Raw genomic sequence first — 25915 nt, forward strand, 5'->3', positions numbered from 1 at the left:
AAGAAGATGTGGCACATATATACAATGGAATATTACTCAGCCATAAAAAGAAACGAAATTGAGTTATTTGTAGTGAGGTGGACGGACCCAGAGTCAGTCATACAGAGTGAAGTAAGTCAGAAAGAGAAAAACAAATACCATATGCTAACACATATATATGGAATCTAAAAAAAAAAAAAAAATGGTCATGAAGAACCGAGGGGCAAGACGGGAATAAAGACGCAGACCTACTAGAGAATGGACTTGAGGACACGAGGAGGGGCAAGGGTACGCTGGGACAAAGTGAGAGAGTGGTAGTGTATATATGGACATATATACACTACCAAATGTAACATAGATAGCTAGTGGGAAGCAGTCGCATAGCACAGGGAGATCAGCTCAGTGCTTTGTGACCAGCTAGAAGGGTGGGAGGGAGGAAGATGTAAGAAGGAAGAGATATGGGGATATATGTATATGTATAACTGATTTACTTTGTTATAAAGCAGAAACTAACACCATTATAAAGCAATTATACTCCAATAAAAATGTTTAAAAAAATAAAAATAGAAACATAACATCTCCCCTAATAAACTTAATAACCTACTTTTCTAACTACAAACTAAAAAGTACTCTTCCGTATATGAAGGATCATGTGGCTTGGTGGCTAAGAGCATGGGCTCTTAAGCCACAATGCCTTGGTTCAAGTTCCAGCCCTGCCACTTACTAGTTGTGTGACTCTGCACAAATGACTTAACTCCTCCACGATCTAATTTTCTCATTTTAAATGGGTAGAACCTACCTTATATGGTAGCTGTGAATATAAACTGAGTTAATATGAAGTACTCAGAACAATGCACAGTGCTATGTAAGTATTAGCCAATATTATATTAGCTACATATATATTATATATATGCTAAATATTACAATACATAATAGTACAGCCAATATTTTTATAACTGACATCAATCAACTTTAAGATTAAAAATGAATAAAAAATAGAATTCCATAAAGATATTTTAGAGTACTACAATGACTTATTACTCCAAATTTTTAATTAACGCTGCTACACCTAGGAATTTATTCTCAAAAGATACTCCTATACACTTGTGATATAGGATGTTCTCTAAGTTGAGAAATTTCCCTAGGGAAGAAAAATATTAAAAATAACTGACTCTCCATGTATACAGGGCTTTTAGCAAAGGTCCAGTAATTTAATTTTTCCAACTACTAGTGATCCCTGCATTATTAGGATTGCTTCAACTAATTCTGAAACTGAGCTTTCACTAGGTAATAGTGTGGAAATTAAAACTCCACAATCCTCATTCTATGAGTTTGGCCCAGAGAAGTTTTACAGTTGTCCATATTACTATTCATATCTTAGACCAGTTGATAAAGTTTAGATACCTATATGAACAAGAAATTCATAGTCATAAAATATTTATCACTATTCTCCTTAAAATAAGAATAGTTATTTCAAGGGGAAAACAAAAAATTACAGACATGGACAATTCAAAATCATGTACTCAACTTCTCAAAGCTAACTGGGTTTTAATTATATAGCTAAATAATTTAAATTTAACACTGCTATTCCTCTTCAATTTCCACCTTCCATATGATGTTGTATCCTCTCCACTCTCTCTCTGCCCTGGGAGGCTGACCTGCTGGGCTTGGCCAATGAGGAGCCCTTACAAAAGACTGAAAGGAGGAAAGGTGCTAACAGTCCATCTCCATCCCTGAGGGGTTACCTCAGGATGACTGCCTCCCTGCACTGAAGATCACTTCAACTACTACAAGACTTTTTTTTTTTCAGCTACTTACATCTTCTTCTCCTTCTGAATTCCATTAACTGCTCTCTTTCTTTGTCCCTTAAAGGTACTACACTATCACTTGTGATTTTCCTACTCTCTGCCCACACCTTAGCAAATAATTCCTGAACTAAATCCACCTTAGATTATTCTAATGCATTATCTTTTCCCTGACAGGTAACCCCAACTTAATATTTATACTTACTTCAAAACAACATCTGTGTCTATGTCTTCTATTTGTGAAACTTTATTAATCACACACTGCAAAATTTAAGAAAAAAATTTGATTAACATCTTTAGAACTGTAAGTACTACATGTTCATTTGTATATTAATAAGGGCCTCAATGACTATAATTATTTGACCAAATTTCTCCTGTCTCTTGCACCTCAAGGTGTTTAAAAAACTGCAGCATTACCTTTATCCTATTAAATAATTATTCCAGGGTATGCTTAAACTGTATTAATCACAATTTCCTACTATTTAAAACTGTTGACACACAAATACACACACAACACACACAAACACACACGCGCACACACAAAACTCCCATAGAACTATAATACTTAGGACATGGTATAAGCCCCATACTAAAATTCCAAAAGAAATTCATTTTGGAGGTCACACTTCCTTGCAACACGTGCAACAGTTTAAGGTTTTAAAAAATAAATGCTCAGACTTTAGAAGTCTAGGAATTAAAACAGCAGTTTTTAAAAACTGTTTAAAAGTATAATATACATACAGAAAACTGTACGAATTATGTTTATAGCTCAACATTTTTTTTACAAATGGAGTGCACCTATTTAACCAGAACTCAGATTATGAAATTGAATATTACCAGTAAGCCCCTCCTGCTCCCCTCCTGGTCACTACTTCCTCCCAAAAGACATTACTATCCTGATTTCTAACACCACAAATTAATTTTGCCCGTGTCTGAATTTTACGTAAGTGGAATCATACAGTGTGTACTCTTCTGTGTCTGGCTTCTTTGGCTCCACCTTATGTATGTGAATATCCACGTTGTTCCATGTAGTTTATTCATTCTCATTGCTGTATAGTATTCAATGATGTAAATATGCTACAATTCTATTTATCTTTTTTACTGATGATAAAATTTGAGTTTTTCCGGTTTTTTATTACAAATATGCTGCCATGGAATGCTTGTGCTGTCTTTGGTGAACCTAGGTATGAATTTCTGTTGGGTAAATTACCTAGAAGTAGAATTGCTAAGCTATAATATACATGTATATTTAGTGCTAGTTATCAACAATTTTTGAAAGTGGTAGTGATAATTTTAAAATATGGTGTTTTAGTCAATGTTTGAAAGAGGTAAAAGATGGAGCAATTGTAACATTTTTTTTGCTTGTTTTATTTAAACATTAAAAACTAAGAAAGGTATATTCAACCTAATGATGATGATCAATTAAGCCTAAGAAGTTCATTCAAAATTGTTCTTTTTCATATACAGAAAAACTAAAGTTCAGAGAATGAGATTTATCTGAATAGAAAAAGTCAAAACAAAAATCAGAGAAGTGTATACATATAGCTGATTCACTTTGTCGTACAAAGGAAACTAACACAACATTGTAAAGCAATTGTACTCCAATAAAGATGTTAAAAAAAAAACTACTTATGGAAAAAAATTGTATCTCATGAAATATAGCAGCAACTTGAATTTCACATCTTTAAAACTGAAATAACCTTAAAATGTATATCTACTTTCTAATGAGTAGATGACAAATACTGAAACTTTGATAGCATTGTAGGTGGTAAGCTTTTTCTTTTAATTTCTAAAAGTAATGCAGATGTAAAATGTCTGACAATTCCACTTTATCACTTTATGCCAATTGTGTTGTAATAAATACCAATTAGCTTGGGAAAAAAATCAGGGAAGACTAAAAAAAACCAAATAGATTTTAGTTTACAATTATAATTTCTTAGAGATCAGAGTAAGAAGAAACGCTGGTGAAAGTATGTACTATTGGTAAAATCTTTTTTAGAAAAAAAGCAATTCAGCTCTATGTATCAAACAATTTAAAAATGCTTTTCACTCTCTGGCCAATAGTTCCACTTCAGGAATCAGTTATAAGAAAAATAGTCTTAAATATGAGAAACCAAACAAACAAGACTTTATACCAAAGCATACCAAAGATGTTTGTCACCGTGCTCTTTATAGTACCGAAATGAAAATGACCTAAATATTTAACACAGAGGAAAGCTTAAACAGGTTTAACTAACATGTTGATGGAATTTTATACAACCATTAAAAGTGATATTTCTGAAGGCTTATGAGCAAATGCTTATGTTATGATTCAAACGGAAATATATATACAATTCAAAATTATATATACAGTATGAGAGCACCAATGAAAAACACCAGTAACAACTTATGCTTAGAAATATTCTTAAAGTGATAATCTTTTTGACTGGTAGGGCTATGTTTTTCTTTCTCCTATTTTTCTATATTTAAATGTTTTTAATAAATGAGAAAATATTACTATGATACTGCATGTATTATTATAGGATCATGTAAAAATAAACTTCACAAAAGATTCTAGACCAAAATATATCAAATAAAAATGTATAATTACCTGTTTAATGATATTCTTTGCTGTAATAATCATTTCTTCACTATATATTTCTAAAAAATTAAGTTTTCTTTGTTTTAAAAGTCCAAATACAAGAGATACTAGTCTTTCCTGTTAAAATAAAAGAAGGGTATACAATGTCAAAATTCAAATACAAAATAATCTCACTTAAAGGTAGAAATAATCAATGTCAAGGGTTTTATTGTTTGACCCTCAAATCTCTATCCTCCTTATGGTATTTTCTAAAAGCCTTAAAAACCCCTTTCCATAGCAATCTTATCATCAGATTTTTGGAGTCATTATTCTAAAACAGGTAAATCCTATCCTACTATAGTGGATCAAATGAAGCTGGTTTGGGGACAAAACAATATGAGTATATTTTGGTCTAGTTTCAGTACGTAGCTAGAAAGTATTCTTCTCAAACCCTGATGACCAATAAATACTCTATGAGCCCGGTGCTTTCTAATTAGTGGTCTAGAAGACTGGAATGATGACCTGGATTATTTGTGGAGCATTAACAGCTAACATTTACAAAAATCTCTTTAACTACTTAGGCTGCTATCAGGGCTTTTTGGATTCTTTACAAGTTCTTGGCAATAATCAGCATTGAGAAGTTACTAGATAAGTTACTAAATATGATATATTTGTATATGCATATGCATAAAACATGTTCATAATAGGTGCTCAGTGAATGTGACTGATAAGTTACCATATAATAATGATCACTTTTTATAAAAGACACACTCCAATACATGCATATACATGGATATAAGTTAATTCATCCTATATCTACATCCTATATCTATATTTGGAACTTGGGTAGTAAGCCATATAAAGACTTCATTTTAACTCCCATTTCTAATTAAGGTATAAAATTATTTATTCTCTAATTTCATAGGATAATAAACAATTATGTGTTTCCTAAAGTCACATAGTTAGTGAAAGATTTCATAGGTCTCACAGGCTTGATAGTGAAGATAATTTTGCTCACTATAACCTGAGGAGAATGTGTTCTAAACTAAAGCTGTTAAGAAATAGCACTAAGCAATGACACCAATTTCATTCTATAGTTCAAAAGACATACCTCTTCTAAAATTTGACAGTCATCTTCCAATGGTCTATTTAAGTCACTGTGAGAATAAGTAGAAAATTCTGCAATCATCATTTTATCTATCAGTTTTTCTAATTCACAAAGCTGTGATCCCAAATGCCTACAAAGGAAGAGGGAAATGTTACCTCATTTATTAAAAACCCAGATTTACTCCACGATCAAGGGAACCCATCAGCAAAACTTTTCTAGCTGACAGTACTTGTGCAACAAGGTGATGCTTTAGTAAAACAGAGTCTTTTAACTTAACAAAAATAACTGCGACAGTTTCACGTCATCTCCCAAATTCTATTTTTCTCTGCATATCTTTAACCTCCAAACAGTTAAATATACTACAGGAAACTTGGTTCTAGAAAACTTCATGACTGCTTTTTAGTCTGCTTTTCACAGACAAAATATTCAGATATTCTAAGTCCTTTCCTCATTAACCACTTACTGAATATAAATGTCAGTAGCTCCCCAGCCATTCATGTATGCAATAAATACAAGCGCTTACTATGCAGCAGGCCCTGTTCTGGGTATCTATAAATATTTGAAGGACTATAGGAGAGAATGACTCAGCTCAACCTCTGTCAGGATCAGTTTGAGTTACTGTGCAATATCCCTCAGGCCATTAAAGTCATTAGAACACATGAGTGAAGATCTAAAGTCACTGAGCTATAATCTATCCATGGAACTTCTTCTCATGAAGTATGATGTTCCTTTTTAGTCCACCTCTTCAGTACCTGCAGATCCTGGCTAGGGTTAAAGTGAGCAGGACTCTAACTTTGGCAGAGTTGTGGGGGTGGTGAGGGCAAGTATTACTAAAGAGATTTGGAACCTTTTCCCTAGAAAAAGCAAGTACTGTCCAAGTGACAAGAGTGGTCCCAGGTAGTTAATCCCTGCTCTGAAGGGCACTAAGGATGAATACCGTCATATCCAAAGGGATTTTTGCCACACAATCTAATAGTTTCATAAAAACAATGGGTTGAAGAAACCCAGGTCATCTAGTTGGTCCAAGGCATTTCAAAAATTAAGTGAAATTTATCTTAAATGTAAACATTTATAATTAATTATAAAAACATTTTAAAAGTTTAAGCTACATTTACTTGAAAAACAAGCCCTTAATGTTAGCAACTGTCTTTACTATGACCAGATACAGCACATTAAAAAAAATTAAAGCATGTGACCTTTTAGACAGATCCGTTGTTCTTCATTTATGAACAACAACAATATGGTAAGTAGTGCAGTGATACTTTTAGAAAAAATCTGATAAGTGAAATAACATAAATTTGCTTTTTGCAATATGAAAATTATATTTCTCACAGCTAATTAGAAGTCTAATAAGGTTCTCATAAATGGTGACAACATCTCACAATAAACTAATTTATAACATATCCACTCTTACAAACTAAAACACTGCCATAAAAGGAATTTGGCAGTGTCTTGCAAAATTACATAGGCAATTAGCCTTTGACCTAGGAATCTCACTTCTCAGAATCCATCTCAAAGATACACTGGTAAATGACAAAAGAACATACATTCATTGCAGCACTGTTGGTAATTGCAAAGGAATGGAAACAACCCAAATGCTGACCAATAGAAGGCTAGTTAAATATATCATAATAGACCCCATACACCTTTAAAAGAATCGAGGAATACCAATTAATATACTATATACTGCTACAGAGCAGTTTCTCAACTACTGTCCCCCTAAAAAGTCTTTTCAGACATTTTTATTCCTAATCACTCCCCATGAAGTTTTAATATCACAGATATACTGTAAATCCGTTTACGTACCATGGCCTTTGGAGGGCCACAAACCATTGTAAAATCCAAGAATTTTTTTCACCCTTCAAGAACAAACTTTTACCCCTTTGGGTGATATCCCCCATTGAGAATGCATACTGTAGCATGATCTACAGGGTATATACTGTAAGGTAAAAACCCCAAGGTGGAGAAAAGTATGTACAGTATGCTAATGCTTGTCTAAGATGAGGGACAGACAGAGAGATGGATAAATAAACATAAACTAAAACTTTTTAAAATGACTTATAGAAGTAGGTACAGAGGAAGAGAACCAAGATAGAAGTTAAATTTCTCTGAATATCTTTTGTTTTATAGATTTGACTTTGGAACGATGTAACTACTTAACATAGTTGTAAAACAATATTACATTTAAAAACAGCAATCCTTGAATATCAAAAGCAAATGAAACAAATGAACTTAACTATGTATCAAAGTACAGGCAAATCTACACAAAGAGGAATTATTTCAAGTGACTTTAGAACACAGTAATTTATCCATTCATACCACAAGGGATATACCTTAAGAAAAAGAGGGAAAATTATTTTCTAGCTCTGCCCACTAAAAAGGCCTAGAGATCATGACCAATCAAGTAGCAAGGAACACCTCTGATACCTAGATTGTAATTTCTAAATACCATTTCCTACTAAAAGAAACTAGGGCTCCTTAGAGAAATGGCAGTTTACAAATATGGAGCAGAAAATGTATAATATGAATATCCTGTCATAACATGAAGAAAACCATTAATGACTACTCATAGAATCAAAAGGACTTGAGGAGGTTCCTACAAAAGACAGAACAATATGAACATCGATTAAAAAAAAACCTTAATACTTCAAATATATATAAATCCATGTGCTTATAAAACATTTGGAAGATGCTACATTTTTCAATTCATTATTTTTTAAAACTGCTAAATAAAGGAAAAGAACCTAGACTTTACCTTGCCTATCCTTGTAAGAACTGTCCTTCAGAATTACCAAATAATTGTTATGGAAAAATATGGCTTTATAGAAATATTCCATTAATAAATGAGTAAGGAAGTTTAGAATTAGAATATCATGATTTGCAACCCATAATGAGATGATAAATCTTGGCAATGATCACCAAATGGCTGCTAATTTCATGAAAAGAGAGACAACCAGATATATGCCTCTTGGCTGAAATACACCTATTAGGTACTCTTACCAAAAAGAAAAACTTAAATCTGATCAAGGCTTTAAATCTGACTACCAGTTTATAGAAAATACAAGCAAAAGGAAAACACACTAAACATGGGGATGCAGTTGGCAAAATCCAGACTGTGAGAAGCACTACAAAGACAACTCAATTTCTTCAATAAATATTTTGAAAGGGAGAAAATGAGAAGAATGGAGAACTATATATCAAAAGACATTTGAAATATATCAACCAATTGTAATATACAGTTGTTATTATTTGGATCCTGTTTCAACAAATACACTGTGAAAAGAACTTTGAGAGAAATAGGAAAATCTGAACACTGACTAGCTATTTGAAACTATGAATGATATTCGAGTTATGTTTTTAAAGATCCTTATCTTTCAGCGATACATAATGAAATACTTATGGATGAAATGAAATGATGTTTTGGATTTGTTTCAAAATAATCCAGGAGTAGGGGGAGGCATATAGAGAAAACCAAGTTGGCTATGAGTTGATAACTCACAGGTGATATGCAATTTATCCAGCTTCATATAACTCTCTTCATATAATTTCCTCTATTTTTGTGTATGTTTCAGTTTTCAATAAGTTTTAAAAAGCAGTAATAAGGTAGGATATGAATCCACACATAAGTTTAACATTGCTTTGTTCTCAGTTAATTGATTTTTATAAAGATCAAAAATTCCTTTTAAATGCAGACTAGAGGTTAACACCCAAGTATGTGTTACCTTCAGGTACAAATAGTCTTCAGCAAATCCCAAAAAAGAATTATGGTAGGAAGTCCATAGGACTGTATCTACTGATGTTTGGGCATCAAAGTAATAAAACTCTATCATTTCAGCCTAATAACTTAAACGTGAGGTTCTATTTAACCTCAGATATTGTCAAAAATAACTGAGTAGCTTCATCTTTATGCATCTTAAGTAATTTTAAAGTCTGACAAATATAATAAAGAGCAGCTATGAATCTCAATACTAACATCAAATAGTATTTATTATGTACTCACAGGTATATGATAACATATATAAAAAGATTTGTCTAAGCAAATCCCTAAATAAAATTTCTAGAATTAGTGTTTTATAGGATTCACCTATTCATCCTTGCTCTGTTTTTAAAATATTTTTGACTACTTTAACAATAGATGCAATTATACTGGCCTGTATATTATTATTAACCTTACCAAAAATATTTAATAGATAAATCTGCTAACAGTTCATTTTAAAAGTATGTATCCTAATAATCACATATAATACTTTACAGTGGTGAAAGAAATCTGCTGAAATGACAAATAACTAAAAATCACTTTCTGAAAAAGTACATAGGCTCATATATCCAGCTAAACAAATTGGAGCAATTCTAATAATTTCTACTTTAATAAGCCTCAATTTGTACATGAATTCAGATCTTCTACTAAGCTGTGGGTTCACTACAATGACCTCTGTGTTGCTTTTATCACAGAAACTTACATATCAATAAACCCTACAGTAATACTAGTTTCATCAAATAGCAGAAAATCTGTTGTTTTGGCTTCACCTCAGAGCACACAATGTGGATGTTTTCATATAATGTTTTCAAGATCTAAATTATGGGAGATTATATAGGAGCAAAGAAGATGTTAAATACCTTTTACTACTTCCAATAATAAAAATCCCTTAAGTGGAATCCCAAGGTGGCCTCTGATCAATGAAATCATAAGCTGGAACCTATAATTAACTCTGAATGTTTTCCACCTTTTCTTTCAAAAAGAAGAAGAAGAAGGCGTACGACTAGAAAAAGTAGTTTCGTTAATTTTTATCCTAAAATCTATTACTATGGTAGATTCCTAGCTCAGCAAACCTCTAACTCAGTTGCCCACAGTTTAACATCTATTGCACTAGAAAATTAGCACTGATATTCAGAGTGATCTATTTGAGGTCCTACAAAACCTCAATCAAATATATTAAAAAGTATACATAACTCTTGGGTCTGATGAGATCTGGGTTGAACCTTGACTCTACTGTTTTATAACTTGCTGTATGACTTGGAGCAAGTTATCTAAGATTTTCAATGCTCCAGTTTCCTTATCTATTAAAATGGGCATAAAACTATCTAGCTCATAGAGGGCTTTTTTTGGAGTGGGGAGGGGGATCAAATAATATATGCAATATCCTTAGCACTGGTACAGAATACCAAAGTATTCAAAAAATGTTCTTAGGTTTTGTAGTGGTGGTAGTAGTAGAGTAATGGTGGTAGTAAGTAATAGAGAAAAAAAATTAACAGTGGTGAAAACTGAAGTTTCTACATAAACCTTTACAGTAAGAAACAGCAAATAACAACATTATACCCCTGAATTTCAAGGTAACTGAATCTTTTCTATATGAAACCTGCAAGATATCAAGGTTCAAATATATTTTCATATATATTTTATATGAAGAATAAACACTCTTTACAAATGTGCAGGTTCTAAAAAAATAATAGTAGATATTTGAGTAAAACATAGATAATCAGAATATTTGAAAGTCTTTTAAAAAATCATATACACTTTTTTATGAAGAATATTTTGTCCTTTGAGTTAAGGTACAAACAAAAAAAGTAAGGATGAAAATAAAGGTAAACTCTTTCTTGAGCTCAAGATAATTACAAGATTATAAAATTTTCATTCTGCCTTCTGATAAATCATAACCTACTGGGAATAAATATCCAACCCTGTTCTTAAATATTTTCCAGATAGCTTTGGAGAACTAAACTTTTCATCAGTATTACTGGGCATAAACTTATGAGTCAGGAAAATGAAATAAAATAAACTGCATGACCTTTGGAGTAAAAATAAGAACAGTTTCAGAATTTGTGTTTAGCAGGCAAGCATTTAATCTTTGTTTCTATTGCTCTATTCAGAGGATAAAGCACTCCACTTTGTAGAATCAGCTCCCAATATTCATCAAATTCATATTATATAGTGGTGACAAGAAAAAACACAGCTTCTGTCATTACAGAAGTCTATTTTGCTAAAATACTGACAAAATTAATATTATTTATTTTAAAAATATATGCCATATACACATTCAAAAAAGAGAAATATTTAAAATTTCAGAGGTAAAGGGGAAACTAAAAATTATTTAGTCACCCTGGGTTCCCATGCTGAGAAATTCAAAGTAGGCTTCAAAGGACTACGAACCACCCAAAACTGATTGCAAAATTTTATGCACAGGTATATTTTTATGGAAAGAAGGTCCATCCACAGCTTTCAATAGATTCTCAAAGAGGTTTGTGATCCAAACTTTTTCTGTAAACATCCAAGTCTGGATAAGGTTCTTCCCCTAAGGTTAGGCTCCATAGCAATCTGTACATTCATCATCATACTGTACTGTACTGTATAATAACTACCCAGTAATTTCTGTCTCCCTCCTACCAGATAAATTGTAGAAACAGAGCAGAAAGCATCTCTGCTTTGTTCATGGCTGTATTCCCAGTATTCTGCCTGGTGTCTGTCATGTAATCAATAACCATTTCTTGAATAAATGAATCAATCATTTATTTGCATAATTAAAATTGGGCCAACTTTTTTAAAAATTAATTAATTAACTTATTTATTTATTTTTGGCTGTGTCGGGTCTTCGCTTCTGCGCGAGGGCTTTCTCTAGCTGTGGCAAGCGGGGGCCACTCTTCATCGCGCTGCGCGGGCCTCTCACTATCGCGGCCTCTCTTGTTGCGGAGCACAGGCTCCAGACGCGCAGGCTCAGTAGTTGTGGCTCACGGGCCTAGTTGCTCCGCGGCATGTAGGATCCTCCCAGACCAGGGCTCGAACCCGTGTCCCCTGCATTAGCAGGCAGATTCTCAACCAGTGTGCCACCAGGGAAGCCCGGGCCAACTTTTTAAAAGTGCTTTCTAAATAAATATTCCAATTACATATCCTTAGTCAATAAGAACTTATAATTCAATTAAAATAAACTTATATTGAAGATAACCTTTCCAGAATATATTAAGTTACAGAGCATGTCTTCCATAAAACTTCTTTGTAGTCACTCAGTAGTATAAGGTTTCCCAGCAGATAGGAACTTCAACAAGGAAACTGCAAGCCTGCTCAACTGAATGAAATTTTGATGGCTTACAATTGGTATAATCTGTAAATTAAACATATGACATGATCTCACATAAAATAACTAAAACCCTAATCTTAAAGGTATTTTCAAAATAAAAACTTAGAAGAAATTGGGTCTTTTCCATCATCGTGTGGAATTTTTTGCAATGTGATACACTGCAAATGAGAAATGAATTTTAATAATTACCCAATTTAAAACTTATTCAATGGCTTTTAAAATGAACTTAATTTCAGCTATACTGGTATTCCTTTTTCCACCTTTATCTATTATCTTGACACAAAACTACTTCAACATTTTCAAAATATAATTTTCAAAGCTGTGACTGGCCCTTCGTTGATTTCATCTACTAGAAAATTTAATTTTACTTCTTTATCCAAATGTCTCTATAAATATTGGTCCTTATGATTTTTGTTTGTTTTAGTAAGACTAAAATATCAGAATGATAACATTATTAAACAGATCAATCTGGAAGAAAAAAATACCCTTGTAACTCTAACACATTCATACATTTTCAGCTAACATTACACACTAAAATTTATCCTTTAGAAATTTCTAACATTGGGCTTCCCTGGTGGCGCAGTGGTTACGCGTCCGCCTGCCGATGCAGGGGAACCGGGTTCGCGCCCCGGTCTGGGAGGATTCGTGCCCCGGTCCGGGAAGATCCCACGTGCCGCAGAGCGGCTGGGCCCGTGAGCCATGGCCGCTGAGCCTGCGCGGCCGGAGCCTGTGCTCCACAAGGGGAGAGGCCACGGCAGAGGGAGGCCCGCATACCACAAAAAAAAAAAAAAAAAAAAAAAAAGAAATTTCTAACATTATTTCTAATGGCTTACTTAAGGGACATACCGGAAGCTGTGAATGCCCTGAAGTTCCTGCTGTAGAACCTCTTGCGTTGTTGCTATTAAGTCCAATGCTCCGACAAATTCAGAAGTAGATAACAACACCTGCACTGTAGGCTGAGTCTGGTGTACAGTGGCCATTAATTTCAGTTTATTGTATACTTTAACACAATTATTTCTGGTAAGTGCCAGTCTTAAAATGTGTAGTGATCCTTCACACATTACTTTATCAATCTGTGCAATTTTATCTCGAAGCATTTTTACAGCCTGGGAAGTTTTCTTGAGGTAGTCCTGCAATTCGTGTTGAGAGGTCATTGCATGAAAAAATGCTTCTGAACGTAGAGAGATCTGGTGAGCAATGTTTACTTCCACAATATCCAGATAATGGCTCAGCTTAAGAGGAAAGGAAAAGAAAAAAAAAATCACAGCATATTTTAAGTATACCTTAACTATCCAAATACTTTCTGAAAATGATACAATATTTCTACATGTATTTTAAATCCCATTGTGTGAACTGTTTGATTATGTGATGCTTGATACTAGGCATACAAAATAGAAGGGAGATGAAAGGTAGAGCCCAAAATTAATAAATGTAAGTAAGACAAAAGCATAGAAGGTGATTTACCTTCTTCCTCTGCTCCTGCCATTACTGTCCTCCAAACACCAACTACTTTCTAGAAAGTAAAAGTAGCCCACAGTCATCTCAGATTATAATCTAGTTTTAGAAGTTCCAAGATCTGAGAGAGAATGATTGATTTCCTTAACCTCCACACATCACTGCCATCACCAATATCATGTATCATTTATCTGACTGAAAGATGATTATAGTTACCATTTACTGACTTTCTATGTACCAGGCACTGGTATTTTATATATATCATCTTCTAATTTTAACAGTCTTGGAATACAGGTATTATTATTATTTTATTTTACAGATGAGGACAATGAGGCTCAGAAACATTAAATAACTTGAGTAAAGTCATATGATTAGTTAGTAGAAAAGCTGAAATTTGAACCCAGGTTTGTCTAACTCAAAAACTGAAGTTCTTTCTACTTTACCATGCTGCCTCAAAACGTTAGAGAATTCATGAAAGACATATTGGTGATCCAGCCACAAATTACAGAGAGTACTAGAATTCACCTGGATCTTTTTTTTTAGGCTGTTAATTTCACATTTCAACAATTATTCTTTAATCAATTTGTAAAACTCAGTTTATTTCCAATGTGTTTTCCTCTTAAACAGCTGATTGATTTTGTTCATATATTTCTTATTTGTAATACTACCAAAATTAATTCCTGGAGTAACGTATTAAAAATGCTTTCTAATTTCAAATATGGACTTCTAAAATTTGAGTTGTCCTTTCTTCCTTCATAACCGCATATGCCTTTTTTGGCTATATTATTTTTCCATTTCTCTCCTACTTTTTTACTTCTAGATTCTTCAACCTATAGCTCAAATTTTAAGAATTATCTCTGAACATCTCAGGAGAATTTGTAGTGTTAAAGGGTTAATGGGCTTTCAACATTTAGGACTCATAAAATTAGAGGATTATTTGGTCACCAAGCCTGTCTCATTAAAACCATGCAGGATCATGCATATCTTCAATACAGCTCCTTCAATAATCTATTATAATATATAATAGGTTACAAACAAGACATTCTTCTATAGTTTAAATCTGTTGCATTTATACTCTTTTGCTGTTGTTCTTTTTACCTTCAACAGCTGTTCATTTATTTACCTAAAAAGCAATATGGAGATGAAGGTACTTAGGTACATCACAAGCTAAAGTAGACTCAATCTTCAGAAAATGGAGAAAAAGTAACTCCTATAGGACAGCGGTACTCAGAATGCAGTTTATATGCTGCTGCCAGTTTGTGAACTGTTTAACAGGTCCATGATGAAATGAGGAACTCTGCTGGAAATTAAATCAACTACATCACTAAGCCCACGGTATTGCTTTTTCATAGAAAGACTTTCTTAATGAAGGAAGCAGTGAAATGATTTACGTTCTAGAGCAAACTCTTATCTCATCGCAGACCAGCACTTCGGGTAGCAGTACTACAATAGGACATCCCCTCTTTAAAACTAGCAAGATAAAATGGGTGCTGTCAATCATACAGTGAGTTTGAATCCTGTCTTGGAATCCTGTCTTCCATTCCTTTTCTAAGAACAGAGCAGAATGAGGAGACAAAATGTAAATGTAATAAAGCTGATTCTGCAACTTATCAAAAAAAAAAAAAATTCCATTATTTTAGTCACTTTAAACATTTAGCATGAGAAAATTGTTTCATTTGAATTTCAAAGATTTCTGCAATTTATCAATACTCCATTGATCTATTCTTTTCAAAGGCATAATATTTTCATAATTCATTTCCTATTAAAATTCTATAAAGGGAACAATTTTTAAAGTATTCCTAAAAGTATCTGTATAGGTTGGTGAAATTTTTATTGGCTTTTGTTGTTTTTCTCTTTTAAGGTATTAGTCTACCAGGGGATATACTTGGAATGTGAAAAAGTAGTCTGGGAGTGAGCCTGTGTCTATATATCCATTGTTTTCATAAGATTTGTGAATTTATTCTTACTCAGGGAAAACCTTTATAGATGAAAATGTTGCCAAAAAAAAAAAAGTGAATTCATTTTCATTTTCAACTGTGAGAAGTGGAATACTCACGATTCTTTCCCCACATTTCTTCTCTTCTCCTCCCTAAGTAGCCCTTTCTTCAGTTGCTGAGGAGGACTGGACCCAACTTATTGAATAGTCTACCTGAGGCAAGCTTTCAGACTGCCAAGAGCTGTCACCAGACTAAAATGAAATGCTTTCATCTCAGTTTAGGAACCACAGTCAGTTTTAGAAAAGCTCTAAACTGAGCACTAAGAAAGAACAGAGATCAAAGGTCTTTACTTCCTATTCCAGTTTTAAAAGAGTCTTGATCTGTGAGTTATGTTTAAAGTTTTACATTTTAAATGACTTGCAAGATGTTGACTTCTGAAATAGAGAACATTGTAAAATTTTGAAAAACTGCTGACTAATAACACGCAAAAGGCTATGCTTTGCAAAGCTTTGCAAAGCTAAAGGAACACTGCATTTTTTAACTATGATATTTTTGCTTCAAAATAATCATCATTACTATGTGTAAATGAGGAAAAATAGTACCTCAGGAAAAGTTAATTTTCTGTGCTTTAAAGAATATAAAATTAGCCAATATACTGTTTGGAATAAATGTAAAACAATTAATTGTGTTATCTAATACATCCTTTCAATTGAGGTTGCTATCAACTGCTGTTTCAGATAAGTAGCACTCAAACAATAACCTTTTCCTTTTTCAACAGCACAACTTGTATTGCATTGAAACAAAGTGCTATTACTTTATCAGTTAAGATCTGAAGGGTTCTAATTATCAGTAACAATAAAGACGAAATTAGGAATTAGTGAAATTAGGAATTAGGAATTAGTGAAATTAGGAATTAGTGCCTACTAAATAACTAACTCTGAACTCACACAAACAGTACCACTTAATTAAAATAGTTTTCTACATGGGAAAAGTAAGAAATAAACTACCTTTTCTTGTAGCAACTTTGAGGAAGCTGCATCACGATTTCCTTTTCCACCAGCAGTATTAAAATGAGACCATGGTAAAACTGAATTAAAAGTTAAGGAATCGTCCAAGGCAAAATCTGGTTTCATAAAAATCTATTAAAAAAATGCATTTCCCTCAATTAGATAAACATTTTCTTTACATCCATTATCCCTTCTAACATCATAAGACCATTAAACAATAATTAACTTGAATCTCAGGCATATACAGAAAAAGCAAGTGATAACAAGTTGAGTTATTTATACAAAAATCTGTAGAAGAAAAATATATAAATAATATTTCATCAAGCTAAAAATGCTCATGAAAGATAGAAAAATGTTTTTTTGCCTTTACCAATAGAGATGGTCATTCCATTATCACTTGGTCAAACTCACAAATGCAGTCCCACTGGGCACATACGAAAGGGAGATATCATGCTTATCCTAAAATTTCTGTATTATTTCCCACTGATAGTGTTTTTTTTTAAATGTCAAATATCAATATCGCTATACTTATATTTCTATTTTCTCTTGCTCAAAATTCTTTCAAACTTTCTTTGTTAGATTAGACATACACTAAATTTTAAAACCAAAACAAATTCAATTTTATGAAGAGACTGCTCCTTTCCCTTGTATACCACATCCATCTGGGCACCAAGTACTACCCTTAATATTTCCTCATTATCACTTGAATCTCCTCTCTATCTCCACAGTATTTCTGCAGCTCCTCATTATCTCTGGATTATAGCAAATGGCTACTTACTGATGTCCTTCCCTAATCTATCCTCTATATATCTTTAAAATGCAATTATAACTGAATTAACTTCTCTTTTTAAATCTCTCAATGGATTCCCATGACTGACAGACCAAACTCTCTTAGAATGGCATTAAGAGTTTTATTTATCTCATACTTCACAAAATTTATTTAACCCCATCTCTAAACACAAGTATACCATGTATACTTATATATCTCATACTTCATAAATATTTTTACTTAATATGTATATCTCCCCCAGACCATATGTTCCTATAAGACTGGATTTATAGATTATTAATCTTTCTATTCCAGCACATAGCATAAGGCCTGAAACATGGTTTAATCAATTAATTTCTGTTATATTTTATTATATTCACTGATTCATATGACCCATATCCAAAAATTAGTATGAATGTGATAGGGAAATCTAACTAGGGACATGAGTATATTTTCTAGTCCCTCTAGTATAACTGAAAGTATTGATTAATTCAATAAATGTTGACTATCTATGATTTTACTCTTATGCTAGGCACTAAGGTGGAAACAAAGCTAAATTATTCCAGAGGTCCTAATCTCAAGGATCTTTAGCCCAAGGGATGTGATAAAATATATACATAAATATTTTATAAGGGAAAGAGTGACAAATGCCTTAAAAGGGAAGGCAGGGGTCTAGATAAAATGCTATGTGGCAAAGGGGCCAATGATCTTCATTTGGAGGAAATGTATTCATGTAAAGTTGTCATTTAAGCAAAAAACTGTAAAGGATTAGATATGGGGAGATAAGACAAAAGTCTTCCAGGCTAAAGGAACACTGCAAGTAAAGCACGGAGCCAGCAAAAAAGTCTGGCTGAAGTAAAGAATGTGTAAAGATTAGTAGGCAAAAGTTAAGAGTGTGCCTATGATGGAAGAGAATAATTAAGGGCCTTAAATGACAGAGTTTGAATTTTATTTTGTAGGAATCAAAGAACTTTAAAAATGACTGCCCTTTCCTTTTTGTTTCTTTCATCCTTCTGCCTCTTCTCACCCTAAAGAGCAATTATCACAGACCTCTTTGAGAATATGATGAATGCAATGGACTCCTTCCCCAGAAAAAAAAGAAAAACAAAAAAACACTCATCTATTACACATCTCTACAAAATTTTTCATACAAAGAAAATATACCTAATAATTTGGAGGGGTAATAAGATCAATAAAATTATACTTTAAAATGAAAAGATTTAAACATATTTGTAGGTTTTGGTGATAAAGAAGAGATTGATCATGCAAAAGAGAGAGAAGAAAAGTGAGAAAGTCCCAGAAGAGGCAAAGCGGTCAAAGCATCAGAAAACAGCCCAGTGAAAGCTTCTTACAAGGCAAAATTAAAGATCAAATATTAAAAAGCTGTATTCTCATTTTTCAGGTTTTGTTACCTTAGGTACTTGCTCCAGATCTGTCCTGGATTTATCTATTTTAAAAAAGGAAAAGGGAAAATATGATTTTTTAAAACTTGTTTTCATTTTATTTCCATAAAATATATTTTGACAGACTCAATACTATACTAGGTCACAATTAAATAACCATTTAAGTTTCTTTCTTCAACAAATATCAAACACCTTCTGTATACCTAGGAGAAGGCAAAGCAGTGAATAAAACGTATGTTTCAAATAATTTTAATCAATTGTTTAGTAGCAATAAAACAACTAAATGTATTCAAGTCTTTTCTAAATGGACACAGAAAGCTTGGTGTTATCTTATAGAAATGTTATTTTTATTGTTCAAAAGATCCACCATCCCATCCAGTATTTCCTATGATCAAAAAAATTTTTAATGCCGTAGTAGTTTTCTTCTTAGACATCTTAGTTTGTATCCTCTACAAACTTATTGCAAATGAACCTCCTTTATCTTCATCTCACCAATCAGATTTCAGACAAGGTACTCTCCTTTCCAAAACTAAGCTTTCTGTACTTGGACTCCATCCTCTCCTGCCTCTTCTCTGAGCTCGCATCAATTACCCTGCCTCTCCATATCTTTAACATTTTAATAGCTCTTTCCTCTCTGCATATAAACATGCTCAGTTCTCTTCCATTAAAAAAGAAGAAGAAGAAGAAAGATAAAACTCAGGGCCTAGAGTAGGTTGAGGCAAGGGAGAACCTCAGGTGCATAATTTAAGGAAGCACTCACTCTCAGGATTATGCAAATACCTCTCTTGCCTCATCTAATCCTGGCCATGCAAAAACATTCTTCTACAACTGCTAGTAGAAACAAACTAGAGGGATTCTGTTCCCTCTAGTCAATACCTTACATTTCAAATCTTCAAGTCACATCTATATTGGCAGTCTCCACTTCTTACTCTTGTGCTCACTCCTTAATACATAGTATTGAAGTTTCTGTAACTACTACTCCAGTCTAAATGTTCTCCCTAAGATCTCCCAAATTGCCAAATCCACAGAGATTTCTCAGAGTGCAAACCTGATCTATCCCTGAAGTATTCTGATACTGTAGACTAATTAGTCACACTTCTTGGAAATTCTAACTACCTTCCATCTCTAAGGTGGAACTCTCTCTTGGTTGACTCTCCTATCTCTCTGATTACTTCTTTTTAGTCTCCTTCACAGGTACATTTTCTACTCCCTCTTTAATGTGACAGCCTCCTAGTGTTCTATCATCAGTTCTTTTCTCCTTACTACTCACATCGTCCCGGGTGATCCCACCTGTGCCCTTGGATTCAACTACCATGCTATTGTCTAGCATACTGTCTATGATAATGTCTATCTCCAGCCTAGATCTCTTTCCTGAGCTCTGGGTTGCATACCAGACTTCTCCTTCTACGCAAAACTTCAAGTAAACCAGCCTCTATCTCCTCCAAACTTCCTTCTCCAATACCACCTCTCTCACCTAGCCAGCTGCCCAAGCAAGAAATGTGGGAATCATCCTTGAATCATCTTGCTCCATTACTAACAAATGACTGACCACCAAAACCTGTGCCTCCATTTCTGAGGCATCTCTTAAAGACCTAATTTCCTCTCCATCCTCATTATAACTGCTATTTGGAACACATGATTTCTCCCTTGTATTACTGCAATAGGCTTCTACTGTATTCTTGCCTCCAGTTTTATCATCATCTATAAATTTACTACCCACAACTTCTTTCACAATGAAATATATAATCATAACTCTGATCATGTCTGGTTTAAAATATTTTGTAACTCTACACTGCTTTTAGAAAAGAAAAATGTCTTAGCATGATATACAAGGCTCTTCATGATCTGATTCCTACCTACTTCTTCAGCCTCATTTCTTGCTCCCAGTGGAGCCAGCATACTAAACTCTTGCAGGTCCCAGAACATGCTAATTTCTCTCTTGACTCTACGGCTTTGCATCAACTGTCCCCTTTCCTGGAATGCCTTTTTGCACATAAATATTTCTTGATAGTTAGTTTAAAACACAGACAATCCTCATCAACTCTAGTTTTTATAAAGCTAAGTTAGGAACTCTTTACAATATCACCATGCTGAACTTACTGCCTGATATACAGTGTTGGTTTGTTTAACCTTGCTCAGGAGACCATCAGCTTCTTGAGGACAGGGACTATTTCTTATTCATCTATTTTTAGGCAACAAGCAAAGTACAAAGCACCTGAACATTCAATAACTATTTGTTGAACTGAAGGATAACACTACCATCAGACCCATGATTTTTCTCTTTAAAGCTTTTAGAAAAGATTATGATTGCAGGCTATAGAAATTTCACTAGAAATAAAAATTAGATATGATAGTCAACAAGGTCCCCAAATTAAGATTTTGTTCATAAATGTTTATGCTATGCTACAAATAGCACATATTCATACCATGAGTATGTAAGAGAGTCCTGTCAAAGGTATCTTTAGGAGGACAAATTTTCTTGCATCTCTCATGAATCTTCTCTCTCTAATAAAAAGACAAATAAATAATGTGATAAATGCTGTGTGGCAATATGAGTATTCAAAGCATTAAAATATTTAACAAAACAGAATATCAGAATATACAAAATAAGTTCTAAATTTTTCTAATATGAAATCACTAGCCTCTTGAACTTAAATACAAGTAACAAGTATGCTTAATAAACCAAATACCACTGAGATGTGTGAATGTCTATATACTTATACTCATCCCATTTTATACAATTATAGTAAAATCTCCATAAACTTAGAATGAAGTGGGAAAGCAAATAAAAAATCCTTATTTTTATAACAGAAATCAATTAAGAAAATAACTTTTTTTAAAATAAGCAAGAAAATTTTAAACCTATATAACCCAAGATCGAAAGACAGATTAGTAGTTAATACTTCCTCTGAGTCCAAAAAGAAAAAAGGAAAGACCGAAAGAAACCCCACTCTGAGTTCAGATTAGATGACCACTAATAACATTGTTATCTTTTCAGATACCATACACAGGACATATGGGAAAGTGGAGTGTGGTAAGGAGAAAACCCTGGGCTAATAGTATTAGCCTTGCACAATTCTGATAGCAGTTCTATCAGAAACTACAGGACTGTCTTCCAAAGTGGCTGTACTATTCTGCATTCCTATGCACAATGAATAAGAATTCCTATTAGCCACATCCTTGCCAGCATTTGGTCTTGACAGTATTTTGGATTTTCGTCATTCTAAAGGACGTGTAGTGGCACCTCGTTTTAATCTGCAATTCCCTATAGACATATGATGTCGGGTAATTTTTCATATGCTTACTAGCCATCTGTATCTTTTCTTTGGTGAAATGCCTGTTCAGATCCCTTGTCCATTTTTTGTGGTGAAATATACACAACATAGAATTTACCAGTTAAAACCATTAGTGGAGGTGGCCAAGATAGTGGAGTAGGAAGACCCTGAACTCATCTCCTCCCACAGACACACCAAAATTATAACTATTTACAGAGCAACTATCAATGAGAACCTGAAGAATAGCAGAAAAGATTTTTCACAACTGAAGACATAGAGAAGAAACTACAGCAAGACAGGTAGGAGGGGTAGAGGTATGACCCACTCGCCTGGGTCAGGGACCCACAAATGGGAGAAATATCACAATTATAGAGGTTCTCCCCAAGGAGCAAGGGGTCTGAGCCCCACATCAGGCTCCCCAGTCCAGGGTCCTGTGCTGGGAAGATGAGCCTCCAGCATATGTGACTTTGCAAACTAGTGGATCTTATGTTCAGGAGAGCTGGAGAGCTATAGGAAACAGAGTCTCTGCTCTTAAAGGGTGCATGCAAAATCTCACATGCTCTGAGTCCGAGCCAGAGGCAGTTGTTTGAAAGGAGCTTGGGGCAGACCCACTGGACAATGTTGGAGAGCCTCTTAAAGAGGCAGGAGGCAACTGGGACCTCTCCAGGGAATAGAGATGATGGGAGCAGCCATTTTGGGAGCTTGTTGCACTGCAATAACACCAGTGCTGGTGAGCACCATTTTGGAATCCTCCCTCTAGTCTATTAGCACTGGGAACCCAGCCCTGCCCACCAGCAGGCCAGCACCAGGCCTGAACCCACCCGAGGCTGAACAGATAGCCACATGGGGACCCAGCCTCACCCTCCAGAAGGCCCATGGCCACTGCATGAGGCACAGCCTCAAAGCCAACCAGGCTGGCGGCCAGCCATGCCTACCAGTGCGTCCACAGTAGTTGGCCCCCCCACAAAGAAGGGCACATGCAGCCCCACATAGGGGCTACCCCTATAGGATATAGCTCTGGTAACCAGAGGGGAGCATGTTGCTGTGCCCCACAGGACATATCCTACTTAAGACCACTTCTCCACAATCAGGAAATGTAACTGACCTAACACACAGAAATAAACACAGAGAACTGGGCAAAATGAGGAGAGGGAGGTATATGTTCCAAACAAAGGAACAAGACATAACCTCAAAAAAAGAACTAAATCAAGTGGAGATAAGCAATCACCTCCACTAAAAAGTCAAGGTAATAATAAAGATACTCACCAAACTCAGGAGGAGAATGAATGAAAACTGTGAAAATTTCAACAAAGAGTTAGAAAATATAAAGAACCAAACAGAGCTGAAGAATATAATAACTGAAACTAGAAGGAATCAACAGTAGATTAGATGATACAGATCTCTTCAGCAGTCTCGAAGAGGAAGTAGTGGGAATCACAGAAGCTGAACAGAAAAAAGAAAAAAGAATAAAAAAAGTAGTTTGAGACCTCTGGGACAACATTAAGCATACTAACATTCACATTATAGGGGTCCCAGAAGGAGAAGAGAGAGAAAAAAATGGCAGACAACTTGTTTGAAAAAATAATAGCTGGAAACTTCCCTAACCTGGGGAAAGAAACATATATCCAGGTCCAGGAAGCACAAAGAGTCCCAAGCAAGATGACCCAAAGAGGTCCACACCAAGACACATTAAAATGAAAATGGAAAAAAAAAAAAAAAAAAAAAAAAAGATTATAAATACAGAATTGTAAAAGCAGCAAGAGAAAAGCAACTAAGTATGTATGAGGGAACTCCCATAAGACTATCAGCTGACTTTTCAGCAGAAATTTTACGTGCCGGAAGGGATTGGCAGGATACACTCAAAATAATGAAAGGAAATAACCTACAGCCAAGAATACTCAACCCAGCAAGGTTATCACAAACCTGAAGGAGAGATAAAGGGCTTAACAGACAAGCAAAAGCTAAAAGCTAAGAGTCCTGCACCACTAAACTGGCTTTACAAGAAATGTTAAAGGGACTTCTCTAAGTTGAAAAGAAAAGGCCACAACTAGACATATGAAAAGTATACCCTATGATAAACCATAATGGAAAAGAATATTTTTAAAAGAATGTATACATACACACACATATACACACAAACACACACATATGTATAACTGAATTGCTTTGCTGAAAGCAGAAATTGACATAATATTGTAAGTCAACTATACTTCAATTAAAAATTTAAATTAAAAAAAGAAAAGTATTAAAAAACTCACTGGTAAAAGCAAATATACAGTAAAGGTAGTAGATCAACCACTTATAAAGCTAGTAGGAAGGTTGAAAGACAATAGTAGTAAAATCATCTATATCCACAATAAGTAGTTAAGAGTTACACAAAACAATAATATGTAAAATATGATGTCAAAAGCATTAAACGTTGGGGTGGGGTGTAAAAATGTAGGGTGGTTAGAATACATTCAAACTTAAAATAATCAGTGTGTGTGTGTGTGTGTGTGTGTGTGTGTGTGTGTGTGTGTGTGTGTGTGTGTGAGATATTTAAAATTCACGGTAACCAAAAACTACAAATACATACACACTAACTAATCAAAGATAACCAAAAACCTACAATACATACACATACAAAAAAGAGAAAGGAATCCAAACATAACACTAGGGACTTCCCTGGTGGTCCAGTGGTTGGGACTTCACCTTCCAAAGAGGTGGGGGGAATGCAGGTTCAATCCCTGATCGGGGGGCTGGGATCCCACATGCCTGTGGCCAAGGGGCCAAGGCACAGAACAGAGGCAGTGTTGTGGCAAATTCAATAGCGACTTAAAAAAAAAATGGTCCACATCAAAAACAAAAACTAAAAAAACCCAAACAAACATAACACTAAAGATAGTCATCAAATCAAAAGGGAAGAGAGCAAAAGAAGAGGAGGAAAAAAAAACCTACAAAAACAACCAGAAAACGATTAACAAAATGACAATAAGTACATACCTATCAATAATTACTTTAAAAGTAAATGGACTAGGGCTTCCCTGGTGGCGCAGTGGTTGAGAGTCCACCTGCCGATGCAGGGGACACGGGTTCGTGCCCCGGTCCAGGAAGATCCCACGTGCCACGGAGCAGCTGGGCCCGTGAGCCATGGCCACTGAGCCTGCATGTCCGGAGCCTGTGCTCCGCAACAGGAGAGGCCACAACAGTGAGAGGCCCGCGTACCGCAAAAAAAAAAAAAAAAAAAAGTAAATGGACTAAATCCTCCAATCCAAAGACAAAGAGTGGCTGAATGGATATAAAAACAAAACCCATATATATGTTGCCTACAAGAAACTCACTTCAGACCTAGCCACACGCAGACTGAAAGTGAGGGATGGAAAAAGGTTTTCCGTGCAAATGGAAACCAAAAAAAAAAAAAAAAAAAAAGAAAAAAAAAGCTGGGTAGCAATGGTTATATCAGACAAAGTGACTTTAACACAAAGGCTGTAACAAGAGACAAAGAAGGACATTACATAATGATCAAGAGATCAAGAGATCAGTCCAAGAAGAAGATATAACAGTTGTA

General features: G+C 34.4%; 1 protein-coding gene across 7 annotated transcripts in view; it reads right to left on the bottom strand.

Annotated features, from left to right (window-relative positions):
- The window catches only part of VPS54 (VPS54 subunit of GARP complex), a 109237-nt gene that overhangs the window by 51530 nt on the left and 31792 nt on the right, over nt 1–25915 (bottom strand). For 6 of the 7 annotated variants that reach the window (XR_003682438.2, XM_028497143.2, XM_007111923.4 and 3 more), the window contains 7 exons: nt 21520–21598; nt 19103–19137; nt 16922–17053; nt 13369–13754; nt 5456–5582; nt 4375–4482; nt 1990–2045 (listed from right to left, as the gene is read on the bottom strand). Coding sequence is in view for 6 of the 7 variants with exons in the window: in XM_028497143.2 (XP_028352944.1) it covers nt 1990–2045; nt 4375–4482; nt 5456–5582; nt 13369–13754; nt 16922–17053; nt 19103–19137; nt 21520–21598 (923 nt within the window). In the remaining variant the exon portion in view is untranslated. The remainder of the gene's footprint in view (nt 1–1989; nt 2046–4374; nt 4483–5455; nt 5583–13368; nt 13755–16921; nt 17054–19102; nt 19138–21519; nt 21599–25915) is intronic. The other variant, XM_055089205.1, reaches the window with a different exon arrangement.

Source organism: Physeter macrocephalus, chromosome 12 (assembly GCF_002837175.3).
Source record: "Physeter macrocephalus isolate SW-GA chromosome 12, ASM283717v5, whole genome shotgun sequence".
Lineage (NCBI taxonomy): Eukaryota > Metazoa > Chordata > Mammalia > Artiodactyla > Physeteridae > Physeter > Physeter macrocephalus.